The sequence below is a fragment of the Parasteatoda tepidariorum genome, chromosome 9 (assembly GCF_982258835.1).
Source record: "Parasteatoda tepidariorum strain Cologne lab strain chromosome 9, Ptep-v5.0, whole genome shotgun sequence".
NCBI lineage: Eukaryota > Metazoa > Arthropoda > Arachnida > Araneae > Theridiidae > Parasteatoda > Parasteatoda tepidariorum.
This window is the reverse complement of record NC_141763.1, coordinates 2,313,832-2,334,604: the sequence shown is the minus strand read 5'-3', so window position 1 is coordinate 2,334,604 and position 20,773 is coordinate 2,313,832. Positions and strand designations below refer to the sequence as shown.

At 27.4% G+C, this 20,773-nt stretch overlaps 1 protein-coding gene across 2 annotated transcripts in view; it reads right to left on the bottom strand.

The window, feature by feature from the left end:
* Positions 1 to 9,277, bottom strand: part of LOC147803245 (uncharacterized) — a 31,143-nt gene extending 21,866 nt beyond the window's left edge. The window contains exon 1 of one of the 2 annotated variants that reach the window (XM_087150645.1): positions 8,141 to 9,277. In XM_087150645.1, coding sequence (XP_087006771.1) covers positions 8,141 to 8,144 — 4 coding nt within the window. In that variant the 5' untranslated portion in view covers positions 8,145 to 9,277. The remainder of the gene's footprint in view (positions 1 to 8,140) is intronic. The other variant, XM_087150646.1, reaches the window with a different exon arrangement.
* Between the last annotated feature and the right edge of the window lie 11,496 nt (positions 9,278 to 20,773).

Sequence of the window (20,773 nt, the reverse complement as noted above, 5' to 3'; positions counted from 1 at the left end):
GATAAATGCTGCAGAGAAAATTGCGAAAATCATGCAAGCACTTTTTAAAAAACGCTACACACCTTGTGGTAGCTAAGTTTATGTTTTGATGTATGATCTCTGTTTCATAAATCTCATTTAAAATTATTTTTGATAACACCACATGTAAATGATTGAACAAAATATTAAACATCATATTAAACAAAATTTTGTTACAATTCTCTTATAGCCGTAGCCTTGTAATTTTGAACCCATTTTAGAAGACAAGGGTTCGGGAGAAATTTGCCTTCGTGGAGGACTTTTTGATGGAGCAAACCCACATTTGCATTACATGGAGAGGAAAACTACGAGAACGTCCCATGGTTAGGCTGACTGCAAGGAGACTCTAACCCATGATCCGTCTACCACTGAGAATATTTCATCTCAGCACAGTGGTCGGTGCAAGCCAGGACCGGAATTCGTATCGACCAACCATCGGCGGGATCGAACCTCGTTTCACCTCATTGGAAGGCGAACGCTTTATCCCCTGAGCCATCGCCGCTCTGCATTTACACATAGAAAAATTTATAACTAAAAGCATGCGGAATTTTGTAGCAATAACTGCGAAAAAAAGCAATCAAGAAACAACATAGAATTAATGGCATCAAAAAGTGATAACTCAAATGAGCAATTCTAACTTATGGGGATTTTTTTTTCTTCAAAAAACAAAAATCATTGTATTTAAAAGCTCCGACAGGACGCAGGTTGTGAACCCATACTTTATATAAATCAGGGTGCACAGCCAAATGCTTTAACAAGAAATAAGCACCTTTTAAGTATTCTTAAGCAATAGAAACAATATTTTTAAGCAATATATATATTAACAAAATGCAAATTAATTTTCAAAGACTTTACATGATCATAATAAAATAACTAGTTTCTGACCAAGAACTTTTTTCTTGATTATATTAGCCATTATAAAAGGATCAGGAGATTTTTCAGTTTGATATCAGAGGGTGGAAAATGAAGCCTGAAATTGAGAATATCTTCAAAATGAAGCACATGAGAGTACAAGAATCTCACCGAACTCAGCCAGTAGAGGGATAGGCAAACTGGCAAGTATTTCACCAAACATGCAAAATGATTGGCGCTTTCATACGCTATGGACTGCATAATTATTAGCTAAATTTAAGAAGCATTGTACTTGAAATGAACAACAAATGTTAAATAACAGATAAAACAAATGTTTAAAATTTATTCTCTCTTTTCCGACCTCTCTAAAGCAAAAAGTATAAACAACAAACAAGTTAATAATTTTTTTGTAAATTCTAAGACATACAGAGAACGAATACATTGAAAAATATGTATACAATACTGTTAAAAATTCCATTCATTACTTTTAAAGCAAACTATGCGTTTTTTTTTTTTTTTTTTAAATTTAAAAATAATTCCAGAACATTATGCTTTACATTTTACAAAGAACTATTTCTGTAACTTCATTATGCAATGCATTATACATTTAAAATGCAGAAATATAACTGAAATAGTTATTTTCATAATAATTTTTTTTATTAATCCCTTTGGTAATAGGCAAGCAATATTTTTTCAGTTTTTACTTTACTTAACTTCTATATTTACTATGTAAAAGTAACATGTAGAATATAATAGAAAAATACTTATTTCTGGGCAAAATTAAGTTGTTTCATGGGGAAAGAAGAAGAAAAAATCTTTGTGGGCTGGTTCTTTTCTGAACCCTATAATCTAGTATTATTTTTAGAAACTGTATTATTTTGCGAGAAACAACAGTCGTCAGGAATATCAGTAAGTCATAACATTAAAATTGCAACAGTTAGATTCTCAGTTTATGATTGAGAAAATTTAATAAGGCACAACATGAAAAACATTCACAGAAAAGAAAATTAAAAGGGAACTTGAAACCAGGAATGAAAAGTTTTAACCACAGTGAAAGAAATAGGTTTCCTCTCACATAAGAGGAAGAAACTTTTTTTTCAATAAAGAAATAGCAAGCATAAATTTAAAACAAAACTTTAAGAAATCCATAACTATAATCTAGTTTAAACAATTGTATTATTTTCAAGTCATTTAATAAATCATTTTTAAGTAAGAGAAAAGTCAATATTTAAAAAGGTTAATTATAAAAAAAATTGCTAATTAGATAATTAATTTGCAGCCTATTACTGCAGCAGTATGAATAAAAAAAAAAAAAGAAATAAAGAAAATAAAATAAATAAAAACATATTTCTAAAAAAAGAACATTTAACACTAAATATTTATTGGGTCAATTCTTTTTTAAAAGCATTTTTGATCTTTTATGCTATTTCACATAATTCAAGAAGTATATTAAAACATTAGCTACATCAGGTCTCTATAAGTGTAATTTGGGTACCTTTTATAACAGTGCCTATTTACACAAAACCCGTAGCAACTAATAATAACAACATTAAAAAATAATCACTGGCATGAATAATATTTTGTTTTATGCTCCTCCCATGAAAAAGATAAAAAAACGTAAAATAAAGTATGCTTTTCGTCAGATTTATTATACAGGTAAGTGTTAAAATTAAGCATCTTAAATTGGACACAATTTAAACAGTCTAAATTAAAAGAAAAACACTTATACCATAATATTGGTGGTCAAAACACATTATGATTTTCGTAGTTCATTTAAACAAATTTAAGAATCCAAGTATTAAGTAAGTGAACTTAATATAGAACTTAAATAAAAGTTTGTTTAAAAAATTCTTTTCTTTTAACGGTCAATTTAGAAAGTAGTTGTTAATTTAAATTCATACAGCATAATAAGTTGATGTAAAAATTTTTAAGCTCTAAGGATAATGGAACTAGGCACTTATATTTGTTACAAAATTTTTATATTAATTATTTAAAAAAAGATTTATTACAAATTATTACCTAATATTTATTAAGACTGGAAATATAATTGAAATTTGCTCATTTACAAAATTGCCAAAACAAAGTAAAAACAAATGGTTTCAGATAATTTCAAAGTATTTAGATTAAAACTACGCATTTTCTTGATTGAAACTTTTAATTATTATTAACTTTAATTGTCATTAACTTTTCTCTCATCTAGTTTAAAAAGTATACATTTTAATTACTTTGCTACATTTGTACTGAAAAATTTATTCAGTTTGTACTTCTATTCAAAATATTAGGGCCATGTTACCATAAATATTATTTAATTAAAGTGTATTTTATCTTGTTGAAGACACAATTTCATATTACAGAATTCACTGTAACAGATTTATCTGAAAACAAATTTTCTGTTACCAAATACACAAAGCCAAATGTTAAACAGACACAGATTTACAATTACTGATGCCTTATAAAAAATCATTATAAAAAAAAGTTATTGCAATTATAAATTTAAAATAAAATAAATAAAACTAGTATGATCACGAATGACCATCTAGCCTTGAATTGTTTACATAATTTTGTTTGATTTTATGATAAAAAATATCCCTGTCAGTAAAAAAAAATTACTAATTTGATTCTTTCTCTACATGCAAAAGTTTCCAAAATACACAAAATTCTTTTTTAACATAAACACTTTTTATTTTACACATCTCTCCAACATCGTTATTTATAAATCACGAATAATTCGCAGAACTTTAAATTTAACACTAAACATACCATTACCGGTCAAATGACTATTTAAGAATTTTTGCATCGAAAATGTGCTTATCATCTTATCATTTTTTAACATTTGACTTCATGACTTTTTCTAACAATAACAAACAGTTAATATTATATTTTTCTTTTTGTATTTTGTTTGTTTCGAATAATACTTGTCATATACCTGCTTCTACCACAGCCAGTCATTTGACAGGGAGAACAATTTATTGCTTTATAAGGTTATCGGATCAGAAATTACGATGTAATGAGCGTTCAATGTATTGCGTTCGGTGAGTTGCACATTTCTACTAAGACTGTTGCATATTAGTTCAATCAGAATAACTGTGCATTCAAATTTCAAGAAAGTACCTAAAATTTTAGATTTTGACATTTTTGTGAAAGAAAAAGTGGCAAAAACTGTTTTCGTAAGTAGCTTATATTTTATTTTGATAGCTATATTTCATTTCGAACTAATTGTTAGTTTTTACAAAGAAAAATGTCAAAACAATCAAGACAGCAAAAGTTCTTAGAAGAAATAATATTAATTATAAGAATTATAATTATAAGAATAATAATAAGAATTATAGAAATAATAATAATTACAAGAAATATGTCTGTGGAAAATGTACAATGGAAACACTTTGTATATGTAAAAAATGAGTTTAATAATGAATTAAAAAATTTTATTCTTCGTGTTTGTAATACATAAAAATTGCCAATATACAATTTTATTTAATCATAATAAAGTTTTTTTTAGTTTATTTCTTTCCTAACATCCATATTTTATACATTCAATCAAGAAACATACAGTCATTTGACCGGCTATGATAGAAATAGGTATAGATTAAGTGATGGTATGCTTAGTGTTAATGAACTTATATTACATCATTTAATTTTGCAGAATAAGTTTTACTCATAAAATTATGGAATATAAAACTTAAATTTACTATTTATATAGGATCATCAAATTTAATAGAATAAAGTTTTTGAACAATTAAAACATTGCTCTAATATCCAATAAGAATATATCTGAGATATCCAGATAATACATACAATTCATAAATGAAAGAAGTCCCTCAGATATCTCATGGATATCTGTGATAAGTCACGTGTATGTGTCAGATGTTTCTAGGATATACAACAGATGTCACAATATCCAAATATCTGCTTGATATCTAACAGTTGTAACTCCTGGATTTCAGAGGAGCATTTCATGGATATTTAGAAGATTTGGAAATATCCAGCCTCTTAGTAAATGTCTCAAAGATTTTTTGGGAATATTTGATGCTGCATAGGCTTATTTCTGTAATACCATAATAATTATCACCCTTACGGAAGAATTTTTTCGAGCTATCTGCGACAAAACTCTCTAGCACTAATATCTTTCTGCAAGACACTTTTAATAATAACAAACATATATGTTTCAAATTTAAGATAACAAAAGTGCTGTGTTTACAAAAAAAAAAAAAAAAAAAAACTTTATATATTTTTTAAATAAAACATGCAATAATTTTTAATTTTAATATTATGGGTGATATTCTCTCATTTTGTAGGGGTGGGGTGGACACAAATTATTTCCTACTTTGCATTTTGTAAATAATCATCACAATAAAAAAATAAATAAAAAGTATGAAATCCAAAGATTGACGAAATCATGTGAATCCGGCTCCACTCGTTTCGAGATTACCTTATTGTAATAAATAACAGCGCATAAAAAAATATCAGATTTCAAAAAAATGGAGAAATCAATAGCAATAACTGCAAAAAGTGGGATAGAATTATCACCTTAAAAAGTAAATACTCAAATGCACGATACGAATGTTCCATATTGTTTCAAATATATGGGGATATTTAATATCCAAGTGAAAATCAATATCAATAACTGCTGAAAATACAATTAAAACCTTATATTGATTTACAATACTATCGGCGTAAATTGAGCATGTCAAAAATTGGTTATCTATATGCACGATTCAAATATTATGCGTAAATTTCTGAAAAGAAAATTAAATATACATTTTTTTTACTTTTCAAAAGAAAGATCTTTTTGCAAGAACTCCAACGTGCTCAGACAATCTCTATGATTCTGACACAGGGATTATCACTTCATGTTATTTTATACATTAATATGTGCACTCCAGTGTGCCAATTTTATTGAACTTTTCTACATGTACAACATTTTGTACTTAACTTTTTGAGATATAATTTTTGATCATTTTTCCTTAATTTATAACAACCAGTGTAACTTTTTGCACTATGTCATGAGAAGATCATGTAAAGAACCTACACTCATATTGAGCAAAATCTTCAGGAGCATTAATGCAATAATTATTGGCATGCTTTGATTTTAAGTGATAGACTCAATATTTTGTTTGAGAAAGTTTGCATAAGAACTGAAATAAGAATAACGAAAAGTAAAAATTTAAAATGCTATACAAACTCAAAGGAAAAAGTATAAAGGGAGACAGTGGTAATAAACAATAGATACTTTTATCAAAATAAAACTGGACTCATTTCATCCATGTTTGACTTTTTTGATAGATCTTACTAATTATTTACATTTAAAAAAATATATGATTAGAAAAAACACAAACTGAATCTTATTCAAAACGTTTCACTCTTTCAAATCAATTATAGTTCTAAAATGTAACTGTTTTTACAGTTAACAGAAACTCATCTATGCATCGGAGTTATGTAATTTTTTATTTCTTGTAAAAATTTTAAAAAAATCCCAAAGAAGAAAACATTAATTTATAAAGAAAAAAATCATAATATATATTTCTTCCACATCAAACAAACTTCAATACAACTATTGAAATAAACTTTGTTGGAAATACAAAAATGTACAGAAATAAAAAATTATCTAAAATTTTTATTTTTATAAAAAATTACAAAAAGATATTTTAAAACTTTTTACTTTTTTTTTGTACTAATGGTGTATCAGTTTTAATTTTCTGATTTATAAAAATATATTTTGAGCTTTAGATTGATATTATCACAATTCTTTAAGTCATTTTCATATAAGTTTGCAAAATTTCTATTTTGTTTTAATTTCATCACTTTATTAAATAGCATTTCGTATTAGCCCATTTTGAGATATCATGAAAGAAAGAAAAGAAAAAAAGATCAATAAAGTTTTAACTAAGAAATGTTTTATGGAGAATATAGTAAGGATAAATTAATGAATAAGATAAAAATCATAATTAGTGTAAATTATTGCTCTTATTTACACACAAACAGGAATTTTTACATGTACATTTATTCAAAGGGCGACGGTGGGCGTGGCCTACTTAGATATTTGATTGCCCATCACAGAAATATTGGACATCATCACTTTCCAAACAGAAAAAAATCTTCGTTTCATGAATCATTTTGTTTAACAAGCTGCAACTTGCAGGGATCTACTACATTTTAAATTTTCAAATTCATGACTTTCCATGACTAATTCCAAGAATATTCCATGACTTAATGAAGTTACTATTTACTCCGACAAAAGCACAACAATAAATTTAAAAAAGCATTATAACATTAATTGAAATAATAGGTATAACGAAAATTCATACTCTGCATCTTCATATTTATTTTAAATTTAAAAAACAGAGTAAAGAAAAAGTTGAAGCAATAAAATAGCTGAAAAAAATACAAAAGCAATTTGTTCCTCCTCTTTTTTACTGTAGAAATATATTTTAAAGATGCTTTTCTTGTGTATCAGAGATTAAAGAAATACTCCTGATATTTCTGTTCTTTTTCGGAATAAAGAAAAAAATCGCCAATGACTGGCTTGCTTCAGCTAGAATTTTAAATTAATAAAGTAAAATAAAAATAATAACAAAAATTCTGAAATCACAGAAGTTTAAAAGATAATTCGCTCTAGAAATGATGTTTTATCTTTCATTGTTTTAAAGAACACCATCATTTTTAAAGAACACAATAAAAACATTTTATACTTTAATAAAATATGACTGTAAGTGGGGATTTTGTTACAAATTCAGATATTCGGTACATCATGAAATTGTGTGAGTGTGAGGGGGTAAATTCTATTTTAAAAAAAGACTTTTGGGGGCCCTGAATCCGTGATTTTTTAAAAATAAATAGTTAAAATCAAGACATTTCATGACAAATTTTGTTCAATACCAAGATTCAAGACTTTACTGGTGTGCAGATACCATGAACTTAAACCTGTTTCTCTATTGATCATAAATTGAAAAAGTTTTTGAACTTGAACATTTTTTTCCCCATTTGCTATTCAAAAAAGCAAGATCAATTAGAAGTCAAAACTAAATGAACACCAAAGATAATTGCCTAACAGTTATTAAATATAATTAACAGTACACAACTGTAAAACCTCAAAAAAAACTTCAAAATCTTTTGAGCTTTGAAACCAAATTATTTAATTTACACTCATAACTATTCTAATTTATCCAATCTGAAACAAGTGTAATTTAATACAGGGATTTTGTTCAAGGCTATATTAAAAAATTTTATACTAAAATACTACAGCTAATTTATGAAATTAAAATGAACATACTCATTTTTTTTTACTTCCAATCTTGTCAAGAAATAACATCAGTTGAGTATATGGCCAAGACTTTATTTGTTGAGCTGTTACTACTCGCCCCTTTTTGACTTGTTCAGCTAAATGCCAAAAATTGATAAAATGAGATATCTACATAAAGACACGAGAAAAAGAATGACATTTTTTTCACAAATATAGTTTAAAATTACAAAATTTAATTTAAAAGAAATAATTAATAATTCATAGAGCAAAAAAGTTATTTTATAGATTTATTACAGGGTTGCTACTCAAATCTGGGAAGAAAAAAAAAGCTCCCTGCGTTTTCCCTGTATATATTATACACAATATACTAAGAGGTAACACACAATTACTGCGCAAATTTGTACGCTATATCAGGATAACTAATACTAGTTTTAATTGCTAGAAAAACTTAAATAAGGAACAGTTTAACATACATAAAAAAAATAAAAATACAGCAAATAAAATAGTAAAGTACAACTGAACTATATTTAAATACCCCATAGATTGCACTTAAAGAGGACAATATTTTGTAAAAAAAGAAAATAAGAAATAAATATTCCTTGCATTTTCCCTGTTAATTTAGTTGATTTTTTAATTCCCTTTATTTTTTAGGTTTTCCTATTCTACCTGTGGAGTGGCGACCCTGTATTTTACTTCCATTTCCTTAATTTAATTTTAGACGTTAGATATCAACTATTTTATAAGTTTTTAAGCAAATGTCAAAAGACTATGTCAATCAAACAATGTTCAACATTCATATCTTTAGAAATGAAAATTATCACATTTTATCCATAAAACTCTTGATCACTGTAACAATCATTTGCCTCATTTCTATTCCTAAATATATTTTTTTATCTGGATTTTTATTCCGATGTATTGTTGAATTATTCAGGGGTGATTGTGATCCCAACTCAAAAATCCTGAAAATTTCTTATTAAAATCATTAATGACGCATTTCAAAAAATTAATGTCTTTATAAAGTTAAATCATTCATATTTTCAAAACATTAAATTCTAAATAAATTATTTACAGCATAATTTAAATGAATAATTATGTATAAGTTTACTTTCATCTCTAATCACATTTGTTATTCTGTCAGAAAAAATATTTACAAATGAAAGATGCCAAGTATAAATTCTAGTTCTAATATTTTTAAATAAAATAGACAAGAATTTTTACACATGATCGATGATTTCTTGATGGACCTAGGATTTCCAGAAACTTCAGGAGTGTTGTTGGTGAAAAATCCGGTATTTTTCCGGAGCACAATCACCTCTTTAGCAGACTTAGCTGGTTAAAAACAATGCCGTTTAAACCAAATGATTTAAAAGAAAAAAACAAAGTCAGAATATTTTTTTTAAAAGAATCTTTTTAATAAATAAAGTTTCCTGTATTCATATTGATTTTTTATTTGTTTAAATATTGCGAAGTGACAAGATGGTTTTCTCACCTTTTTGGAAATTTTGAGTTAAATTCCGTTATTTTAAATAAACACAAAACTGCAATTTTCAAATGTTAAGGTAGAATTTGAGTTTTCACAAAAATACCAATGTGAAATAAAGTATTGTAAGCAAATTTAAAATAAAAACATGAGGTTTTGTAAAAATGCTTAAAATAAATTAGACCATAACAAATTCAAAAGTAATTCTTGTTCTAACAAAAGTATAAACAAAAATAAGGTGCTTTTCTAAATTTTATTTTTTCAGTTCAATTTCATATTTGTTTTCTGCTACTTAGATAAACAAATTTGAATTGTATACAAATTTGAATTTTATGCTTACATTCATTATTTTAAAATTCATTTAAAATATTTTTTAAGTAAATGTTTCATAATTTTGCAATATGTCAATAAGAACATTGTTATATTTAAAGCTCAATTATGTTAAAATAAACGACACAAAAGTAAATAGTTCTTTGTTTTTCTAACGGTCAAAACTAAAACCCACCTTTACTATAATATGTGTGTATATATTTATGTAACACATTTATCAATTTTATTTCTTTTCATCAATCTGTTATTAAATATTTCATAATTGAAAAAATACATTTTCTTGAATATCTCATTCTCCTTTACATTAAAATTCGTCACAATATATATACATATTCACACATTACTAAGATAACATTTAGATATAAAATACTATTTAATATTTCGTTTAAAATAAAAAAAATAAAAAAACACCTGGTTTTTGGGTTTTTATGAAGAAAAAAATAGCTTTTTAAACCCTGTATACCAGTCGCGAAAAATTTCAGTAACCTTTACTCCCTATTTAATGATTTTCAAGGACTTTTGAGGTAACTATTTTTTTTCTTCAACAAAAGTAATGTTGAGAAATTGGAATTAGGTTTTAAAAAGAAATGGTTATTAACAGATCCACTAAAATATTTTTATCTGAGATGGTAGACAAAACTTTAAATAGTTAATTAATTAAGCTATTTAATTAAATAGCTTAACGAGAAAATTAGAATAATTTTCAGCATCATATTACTCAGTTTTTCCTAGATGCAGGTGTTTGACCAATCTTAATCAGCCTTGATTTCTCAAACATATGTAACGATTTTCTTTAACAGCAGACTTTCTAAGTCTTAGAGCCCATAGTTTAGAGACCCATAGTTCTCAAAATCTAACTGAATCAATGAATGACTATACATCTTTTGTTGTAAAGAAAAATACACTGGTTATCATAAATTAAGGAAAATTCACAAAAATCGCGATAACTCAAGAAATTACACATGGAATTTTATGAAACTTACCCACAATATACAACACATAGTAAGGTATTAAACAACATAAAAAGAAATTATCAGACATTAATAGTAGTATAGAAATTAGCACATGTATAAAATAAACAAATTGGAAGTATCGGTTTGCAATAGAAAAAGTACCTTTAATATGGAATATGATTGCCTCTAGAAGCAATACAGCACAAACAGCGATGTGTGATGCTTTCAATTATGCGGTCTATCAGTTCAATAGGAAGTGAGAGCCATTGCTCTTGTAAAGCAGTTGCAAGCGTGGCAAGGGTCTGAGGGGGCGGATTGATGGCAGATACACGCCTCCCTAGAGCATCCCAAACGTGCTCGATAGGATTCAAGTCCGGGGATCGAGCTGGCCACTCCATGCGAGTAATTGTTTCCTGTTGAAGATAATCATCAACAATGCGAGCTCTGTGTGGTCTTGCATTATCGTCCTGTAACAGGAAGCAATCACCAATTGCCCCGGCATATGGGCGCACATAAGCATCAAGGATGTTGTCTCGATAAACCTGAGCATTCACGGTTCCCCTTGGAAAGACATGGAGGTATGTGCGCCCTCCTAAGGATATGCCTCCCCAAACACAGACACTGCCTCTTCCGTATGCATCTCTTTCACGGATGTTTGATGGATGATAACGGGTCCCAGGTTCTCTCCATATCAAATAACGTCTACTGTCACTTTCTAGACTAAACCTGGACTCATCCGTAAAGAGAACAGGCCTCCATTGATCTGACGTCCAGTGGACATGTTGTCGGGCCCACTGCAAACGGTCTCTCCTATGGCGTGATGTGAGCGGCACGCAAATGGCTGGTCGTCTCGCATACAGACCACCTTCGTGGAGCCTTCTGCGCACAGTTGACGTTGACACCAACCTTCCGGTGGCTGCAGCAAGAGAGGATCTAAGATGTGTCGGAGTAGCGGTTCTATTCCTGCGTGCACTTAATGTCAAATATCGGTCATCGGCACTGGTCGTAACAGTTGGCCGTCCTTGACTGAACCTCCTAGATGCCGAATCTGTGGTTTGAAATTGCCTCCAAAGTCTATGAACCACAGATGGACTCACATTTAGCCATCTGGCCACTTCTGATTGACTCTGCCCTGCCTCTAGTCTCCCGATGGCTCTCCATCGTAGTTCTTCAGGCAAATGATGCCTAGAGGTCATTATTACGAATTGGCTATCTCAGATTTTCAATGTCGCAATCACAGTAAAATTTGTGTGCTTTCTCTCAAACTTGGACTTTTATGCTCCAGGCAGATGACGTAAGCCGAGTGCAGCGCCACTAATTTGCATATTGCAATTTTACTCAGCTACTCTTAGTGGACAACATATGCAAATTTTGCACGGTTTGGCTTACTTTTGAAAGAGTTATCGCTATTTTTGTGATTTTTCCTTAATTTATGATAACCAGTGTATGAATATTGATTAATTTTAAGATTTTTATTTTATTATGTCTATCATCTTGGTTATATATTTTTTTTAAAAGAAATTTGTCACGGCATATTTTTTAAATTATTAAGCAACAAAAAATTTTGTACAGATAATGAATACTAATAACACATATAAACCAAATTACTGTGAGCATAAGTTTATAGTTATAACAGTCGTCTTTAGATAATTTTTGTTGTTGCTTAGACATGCTTTTATGAACTGATATAGGTCAAATAAAAATTATACAACCTGGTTGCTTCGAATCAATGTGATCAAGGAAATGTGAAATCAATGCAATTTTAAAATGCAGCATCATGGGAGAAACAAGACAATGTAATATTTCAACTAAATAATATAATTAAAATGATGAAAATAATAAAATTGATAAATGGGCTACATAATTACAAACATTTAAAATTGTAAAAGTATATTTCAGCCTTAATGGTTCTAAAACACAAAAAAAAAAAAATTACTTTTTGGTCATTAGCTTTAAATGTAACAATGTTCTTATTGTTATATTTCAGCATAAACAACAACAAAAAAAATTAAAATTAAAAATATTTAAAAAAAAATTCTCACTTTTTTTAAAAATAAAGTATAAAAATAGCAATTTTAAATATTATAATAATAAATATAAGCATACTGCATAAATACAATACAAATTTGTTCACCTAAATAATAAAAAATAATTCTGAAATTAAACTGTTAAAATAAAATTTAGAAAAGTAATTCATCCCTGTTTATACCTTTGACTGCAGCAAAAATGTATCTTTTACAAGTTTGTAAAAATAAAGTTTGAAAAACTTTAAGTCTTTCAGTCTTTAATTCACACAATTTAACTAATACAAAAAAACTAACATAACAGGGAATAACTAACAATCTATTTTATTTTAAACATTTTAAGAGTTATGACTTTATCTAAAAATTGATTGCATTAATTTCTTTTACACAGGCTTTTTTTTGGGGGGGGGGGAATTAATTTTACATAAGCAATTAAAAATTGCAGATTTATGTCTATTTCAAGCAGGTGAATTCCAATTATCAATTAAACTCAAAATTGCAACAAATGTGAGAATTTCTATTTTATTTCTCAATATTCAAACTGAAAACATTCACATAAATAGCAGAAAATTTATTGAAAAAGATGTTTATTAAAATTAAAAAAAAGTATAAGAAAACCAGGCTTTATCTTTTTTAAAAAAATTTTTTTTTTGGTTTTGACCTTGTTTTAAACGGACAAACTATAATTCATGAAAGAAATTAAGGGAAATATACTAATGAACAAAACAAATTGCTATTAAACAACTGAAAACAGAATTTTATTATTTTTTTTTAAATGATCTTTTTTTTTTTAAATGATCTTGAAATGAAAATTTACTGTGGACAGGTAAATAAAATATATACGGGTAATTAAAAAAAATATAAACTTAAGAGTACAAAAAAAATGTACACTCAGAGGTAGCTAAATAATAAATCACTATGTGCCGAGGTCATTTAAAATAACTTAATTTTAAAGCAAACATAGGAAGTTAAATTTACATTAAAGATGGCATTTACATAAATTAATGACATAAAAGTGAGAGCGAAAACAAAGCGACAAAGAAGAGCCGATCCACACAAATGATTATACATAGGTAGTTCTAAATTAAATTTTTTAAAATACAGAACATCTGTGAGTCTCAGTTGATGTTGGTTTACGTCCCACTAGATCTGAACTATGGGATATTAGCGACAATCTGGGAAACATCGCAGAGGATGATCCGAAGACATGCCATCACCATTTTTCATCCTCTGGAGAAGGGATGACCTCTGCTTCGGTAGCCTGATGACATGCGAAGTCAATCACTTTGCTTAAAACAGTTTAACAAGGACCGATACAGCACACTCTCGGTCCCTTTGCATGCTGATCAAAGAGGTTACTCACCCGCACACTGACCCCTCCAGTGATGCTTGACTTCAGTGTTCTATTGGGATCTTGATGATCAGTCAGTTCACTGCGGGACTCTCAGTGCATTTGCAGCTATGCAAAACAATAGCTATGAAGCCCCAACGTTATCACAGCCATTAGGATGAAGTCTATTAAGGCCCATTTAATCCTAAAAATAAAATATTATTAATAAAATATATAATAAAATAAATATATGTTATGGGAAACTATCAACAGTTTGAAATTTCTAACTTTTTGGTTTGATTAAATAGATCGGTATCATAAGAACTAAATACTGCAACGAACTTGATTAAAATTTATAAGGTTTATGCCAATATGGCAACAATCTTCGTAAAATGTTCTACAAATGTCACCCAAATGATATGCATGGGTGCCAAATTTGTCGAAATATTAGGAATTAGCAAAATAATAATGAAAAAAAATTTCTATTGAATTCCACGAGTTAAAAAAAAAAAATCTAATTTTATTATTCTAAGCTGAAGGTTTCGGTAGCGAATATTATAGAAATAAATAAGTTCTTCCGCGCGTTGCAGGGTGGCCACAGTCTGGAAAATTTTTAAAAGAGGCGCCAATTACTTAATGAGGTTATTGTAAGTTTCAAAGGCTTTAATTTTAGGGATATTTCAGGAATACAATTTGTCAGCTGTAACATAAATTTACAAATATTTTTGGATAACAATTGCTACCAGCTTTTAAATTTTTCTGGAAAGTGGCTACACTTGGAAGGTTTGTCCACCCACTCCCCTTTTCCATGAGATGAAGCATTTAAAATTGAAATGTTTAAATTTCAAATTTACATGCTTTCTGTGGACTGACAGCTAGATTTGTCTATCAGCTAAAAGAATATCGTTTGGGCTTTGAGAATTTACTTTATTTAGGAATTTATAGAAAGATTTAGATTTTAATAAACAGTACTCCTAAACCATTATCTTATATTATAACAATGGTAAAAGCATACTTAATGTTTATAATAATTATTCTTAATGTTCCTGATAAAAATTACTTTACATGATATTTACTATTTTGGACAATGTATTTGTCAACAAAAAAAAAAAAGTTAAGTTCTGTTTTATGTATAAGACGCATTGCAGTGTAATGATATTGATGTGTATGGTTTTAATTTTTTATGTTGATAGAAGTCAATGAAAACTGCATTTATCTAAAAACAAAGAGCTTTAAATGCAATTTTTTTTAATAATATTTATAAATGAAAATAAATTCTAGTGAAGTTTCATTATTATATGTGTCCCAATTTCTGTTTTTTATTCTATGCAGCTGTCTCTTATCTCATAGCATGTGTACCATAATATAAATTATGCAAACATAAAGTTTTATTTTTCCCCTTCAAGTTTATCTACCATATTAAGATCTCGGTACACTAAAAGAATAGTACTCCCATTGGTCTACTAAATTTTTATTGTTTGGTGTGACTTTAAAAACTTATAATACTATAATTTATGCCTGACTAAGTTCTACTAGATAACAGAAAAGTCTGAAGCATCTGAAACAGGCTTCCCCGACCCAGGGATGACTATTTCCTCGAAACAGATAGCTTATTATAGTCACTAACTAGGCTTGTTATAAGAGTGAGAAAAGAATAAAAAAGCTAAAATACACATATCAACTCGTGAAAAAATAATTTAAAAAAAGTATGTAAAACTCATTTTCATAATTTACATACTTATTTAAAGTTATAATTTGTGCACATTAACAGTCTAACAAACCAAAGATTATCATGATTAAATAGGATAACATAGTAAAGTAAAACAAAATAATGCAAAAATATTAAGAAAAATAGACACTAAAGATTTATTTTTTTTTATTCAGGAACTTTTTTCTAAAGTTTAAAAAGTTTGAAATTTTATCCAGGGACAAGTCAGATCTATCTCTTGCCTGGCTATAAAAGAAATCAGCTATAAAACTGAAATGTTATGAATATATTACACCAAAGACCATAAAAATCTTCAATTAGTAACAATCTTTAATAATTAGGAGTTTTTTTAAAAAAAAAAAAAAAGGATGGTAGATTTTGACTTGAAAATATTTCGTATTTTATGCAAATTTTGCACTTAATACACAATAGAATTATTTACTTAATGGACAGAAAACAATTGAGAAAAATATTATAAAAACTTTAAAATGGCGAGCATAAATTATTAAATTGATCATTAATTTTTGTAAAGATTTAAAAAATTTTTAGCTGAAGCAATGTAACAAAAGCAAAAGAAAAATTAAATAAATTGTATGTGAAAACTAAAAACTAATCTATAAAAATAAACAGACTTTAAATAAAATACTTTCATCAACAAATAATTTGAATGAAATGCTTATTATTTTACCATACTTAGTCAAAAACTACAATTAAAAAAAAAAAAAAAATTTTAAACATAGAAATGTTTAATAAATATAAATTATTATATCTTCCTCTTACAAAGTAAATATTATGTTTAAAAAAAAAGCCACAAAATATAAGTAAACAGCAAAAAAATAAGAAATAATTACACCTGCATAAACAAATATTTGATGAAAAATGTAGACTTCCAACTTTTTTTTAACACATAAAAATTAAATAAAATAATTAAATTTCTTGCGCCTAGCTAACTGAAAAATACCTTGTTTTCGTACCCTCTTGTCCACCAATACCAAAAGGATAAATAGATACAGAACCTCTGTTCATCATCCAGTGCACTTTAAAAAAAGTCATTTCAAACTATTTAACTGAGAATATGCTCTGAAAGAGAATAGAAAAATGTTATAAAATTTCAACTAAACATCCATAGAAAAGTATATGACAATGTTTTCGAGTAAAGACATGACAACTTACTTCATTGAAATGAAGTAAATTTTCATGCCTGGGGAAAAGAATCAAAATTGAAGCAAAGAGGACAAGGTTTATTCGCAGTGGAGAAAACGCTAAAGTCAAAGTTGGCACGCATTAGACAATTTACTGTTTTATCCAGATTTAACCACAGTTTTAACACTCATATCAGAAACCTAAAATTTTAGGTAAGAAAATAATTATTAGCTAATATGAATGTGAAGTAATTATAAATAAATAAACATAGAAAATAACAAGTGATCAACTATGATGTTCAATTGTTCTGACATTAACCCCCCTTTTAGTTTTGACAATCACTGTCGACAATCATAAGTTTTGGTGAAGAGGATGATTGATTATCAATAATAAATATTGAATAATTATGACTAAGAATTTGCAAAATTGCAATTTATCTAATTTACTACTAGAAAAATATATAGAAATTGAAAAAAATTATGATTTTTTTTTCCTGCACAAAGTGCAGTCACTGAAATATACAAAGTATAATAAATAAAGTTATGATAAAAAAAATAGAAGTAAATTTTGTTTCCTCCCCACAGATCTAATAAAATAAGTCAGAGTTTAACAGATGTAACAGTTGCTACAGTCAAATTTTTAATTTTCACTTCAAATCTATTGCAGTTTATTAGTAGTATATTTCATTTGAATTACCTATATGATAACTAAAATTTATTGCAAATAATCTATTTGATTAAATTTGTGTGAATACAATATTTTCATATTAAGTTATACTGAAGCTACCAAATATTATACACTCATTTTTAAATTATTTTGCATACAAGCAATGGACAGATTTAGTTTTATCTTATGCTTAGCAAAGCGCTTCTTGTTAAAATTCTTAGTTGAACTATTACGGAATTAGTTGCAAATCACAGTTTTTCAAATTTTTACATTTTATGCAGATTCTTAAAATAGAGATATTTGAATAATTTCAAATAGAGACCTGCTTTTACAAAAAAAAAAAAAAAAAAAAAAAAAAAAAAAAAAAAACAGAAATTTAGAATTACAGGCTCCTAAAGATCTGCAGTTCCATCAAAGCTAGTGAAATCATCGGAGTATTGGGATATTTATTTTAATAACTGTACTAAATATTGTTATCAACTTGATAAAGCACTTTAACCAATTGATTGAAAAAAATTAATCGATTTATACGAGTAAATGATATAATGATTACATAGCAAAATTATTCCGCAAAATATATATAATTGTGCACTTTATAGTATAAAATTTTTTAGATTATTATTGTTAAATAAAATACGCAAGTTAATTTTTGGCATCGAATTATCGTTGGATAAACCATTTTAATAATTGTGGGCAAAAAATTTTCAATTCGACTAAAAAGTTCTTCAGATATGACGAAATATAAAACTTAACATCAAGGGGTACAAATTTTGGACTACTCTCCTGACCAAACTATTGGGACCTTTTCCACGATTGTGGGTCAGAAATCCTAATTCTTCAGAATATTTTGGGAATCAGATACCTCAATCCATCTGATTTTGTACCTTAAAATGTCATCTGCACTAATTAATTGCCATATTTGAGATCACCCTTTCAAACCATTAGGACTGAGTCAGAGAATGTGAAGATCTGATCATTAGATCAAAAATCATCCTGGGTGGTCAGCTTATTTTTTTCACGCTGCACACATAAGCATGAAAAACAAATAATGTGAATTACAAAAAAAAAAAATTCACAGGTTAAGATTATACAATTATTAGTGACAACTTTAGTTTTAATTAAGCTAAGAAATCTGTCTAAATTGTACCATCAATATTCAGACGAATAACAACTACCAACTCAACAATTAGAACAATAGTAATTATCTGTAATGTAAACTTAACAGTTATAATATATCGAACATAATAACCTTAAAATATAAATAATACATTAGTCATTAAGAAAGCAAATAAATTATTTTAGATACACTTTTAATATATGATGTATAATATGAATAATAATTATATTAGTAATTAAAATGCAAATATTATGCATGATTGAAATAATTATGTAGATGGATGTTTAATAAAATATCTTTAATGACAAAAAAGAAACATGTCACTGGTTTTTATAAGTTTTTGCCACATTTCGACAAACAGTTTATTATACTTTTCGACAGGTTTTTGACATGTCGTGTCAAAACCAGCTTTTGATGCAAAAACTAAAACCCTGGATAGTAAATGGAATCTCTCCAGGAATTTTTCCATATCACAAAAACCTGTCGTGCAAACTGCAATTGCCAATGCATTTAATAGATTTTAAAATTTCAATTTAAAGAAAAAAAGATATACAAGCTTGATTGGAGGTCATGAGATATATATCCTTCAAGTTGGTCCTCGTCTGTAATGTGTCCAGTACCTTGTAAACCACTGCCCGGAAGTTGCAAATATTTGGAGATTATTCAGCTACAGATCATGATAGGGAAATCTTCCCATTGCCCAAGAATATATATGTTTTTTTCCTTCCGAGTAACACTTTTTCCTAGAGAAATATCAAAATTAAAACAACTTTTTTTAAAACATCTTATAATTACAATCTAATTGATAATATAGATTGTAATAAAGATTTTCAAGCTATAATAAATCTTTTTCAAATATGTGATAACTAAAATACAATAAGCAAGAAAAATAAATTTAACGGCTTAAAACAGCTGTAATCCTTTAATATTTTACATAAACAATATAAAGACTTTTTTTTTAAAAAATTATGATCTAAAGAATTATTCAAATATAATGAATTTTAATTAATACAACTAAATATAACAGGTACACAACTCCAAATCACAAACTTAATTCACAACTACTAATAGCATAGAAATTTTTATAATCATATAATGTTAAGTATGAATACTTAAACGAAATTTTAAATATAATATACTACTGATATTACACATACAATTTAGAAAAATTTAAAAATGAAAATTATTACATTTTATATCTTTTAAGAAAATCAATATAGAAATGCATAAAATATTTACTAGTATAATAAATGGTTAAACTGAGCTCAAGAATAATTAACCTTAAAATTAAATCATGAAATACCTATTGCATTTTAATATCAGGGGTCTGTCTAGATTTTTCTGAGAACTACCTATTTTGTGAAAATTTAGACATAATTTGTGAAAATTAAAAATTTTATTAAAAAATCAGCACAAAAATATGGATTTATCGTTTCTTACGGGATACAAAAGTAAAATTTTAAGAAAAAGTATTTTGTGAAGCTACCGTTTTTCCTAAAATTGAATTTGTGAAGGTACCGCTAAACGGTAGTAAATTTGGCTTGGACGGACCCCTGAATATATTTCACAATGCAAGCTATATTAAAATTTAATTTAGGCCAAGGGTCAGCAAATTAGTAGATAGAAAGAATAAAAAACAAAAGAAGTAACAAAAATTACAAATTGCAGATTTGCAATGTGAAACCAAAGCAACTAACAGAAAGCTTACTTGTTATCCAAATTAAATGGTTAATTCTATGTAGCTAAACTATAAAAAAGTATTCTTTAAATTTGAGTGTTGTAAAATTACCGGAAAATTAAAACATTTTATTATATTTGAAAATGTAAACAGTTTTAAAACTCAATTTAGACCACCGCTGATCATAGTAGTATATAGGAAAATAAATAAAACACAAGAAACAACAGACATTTC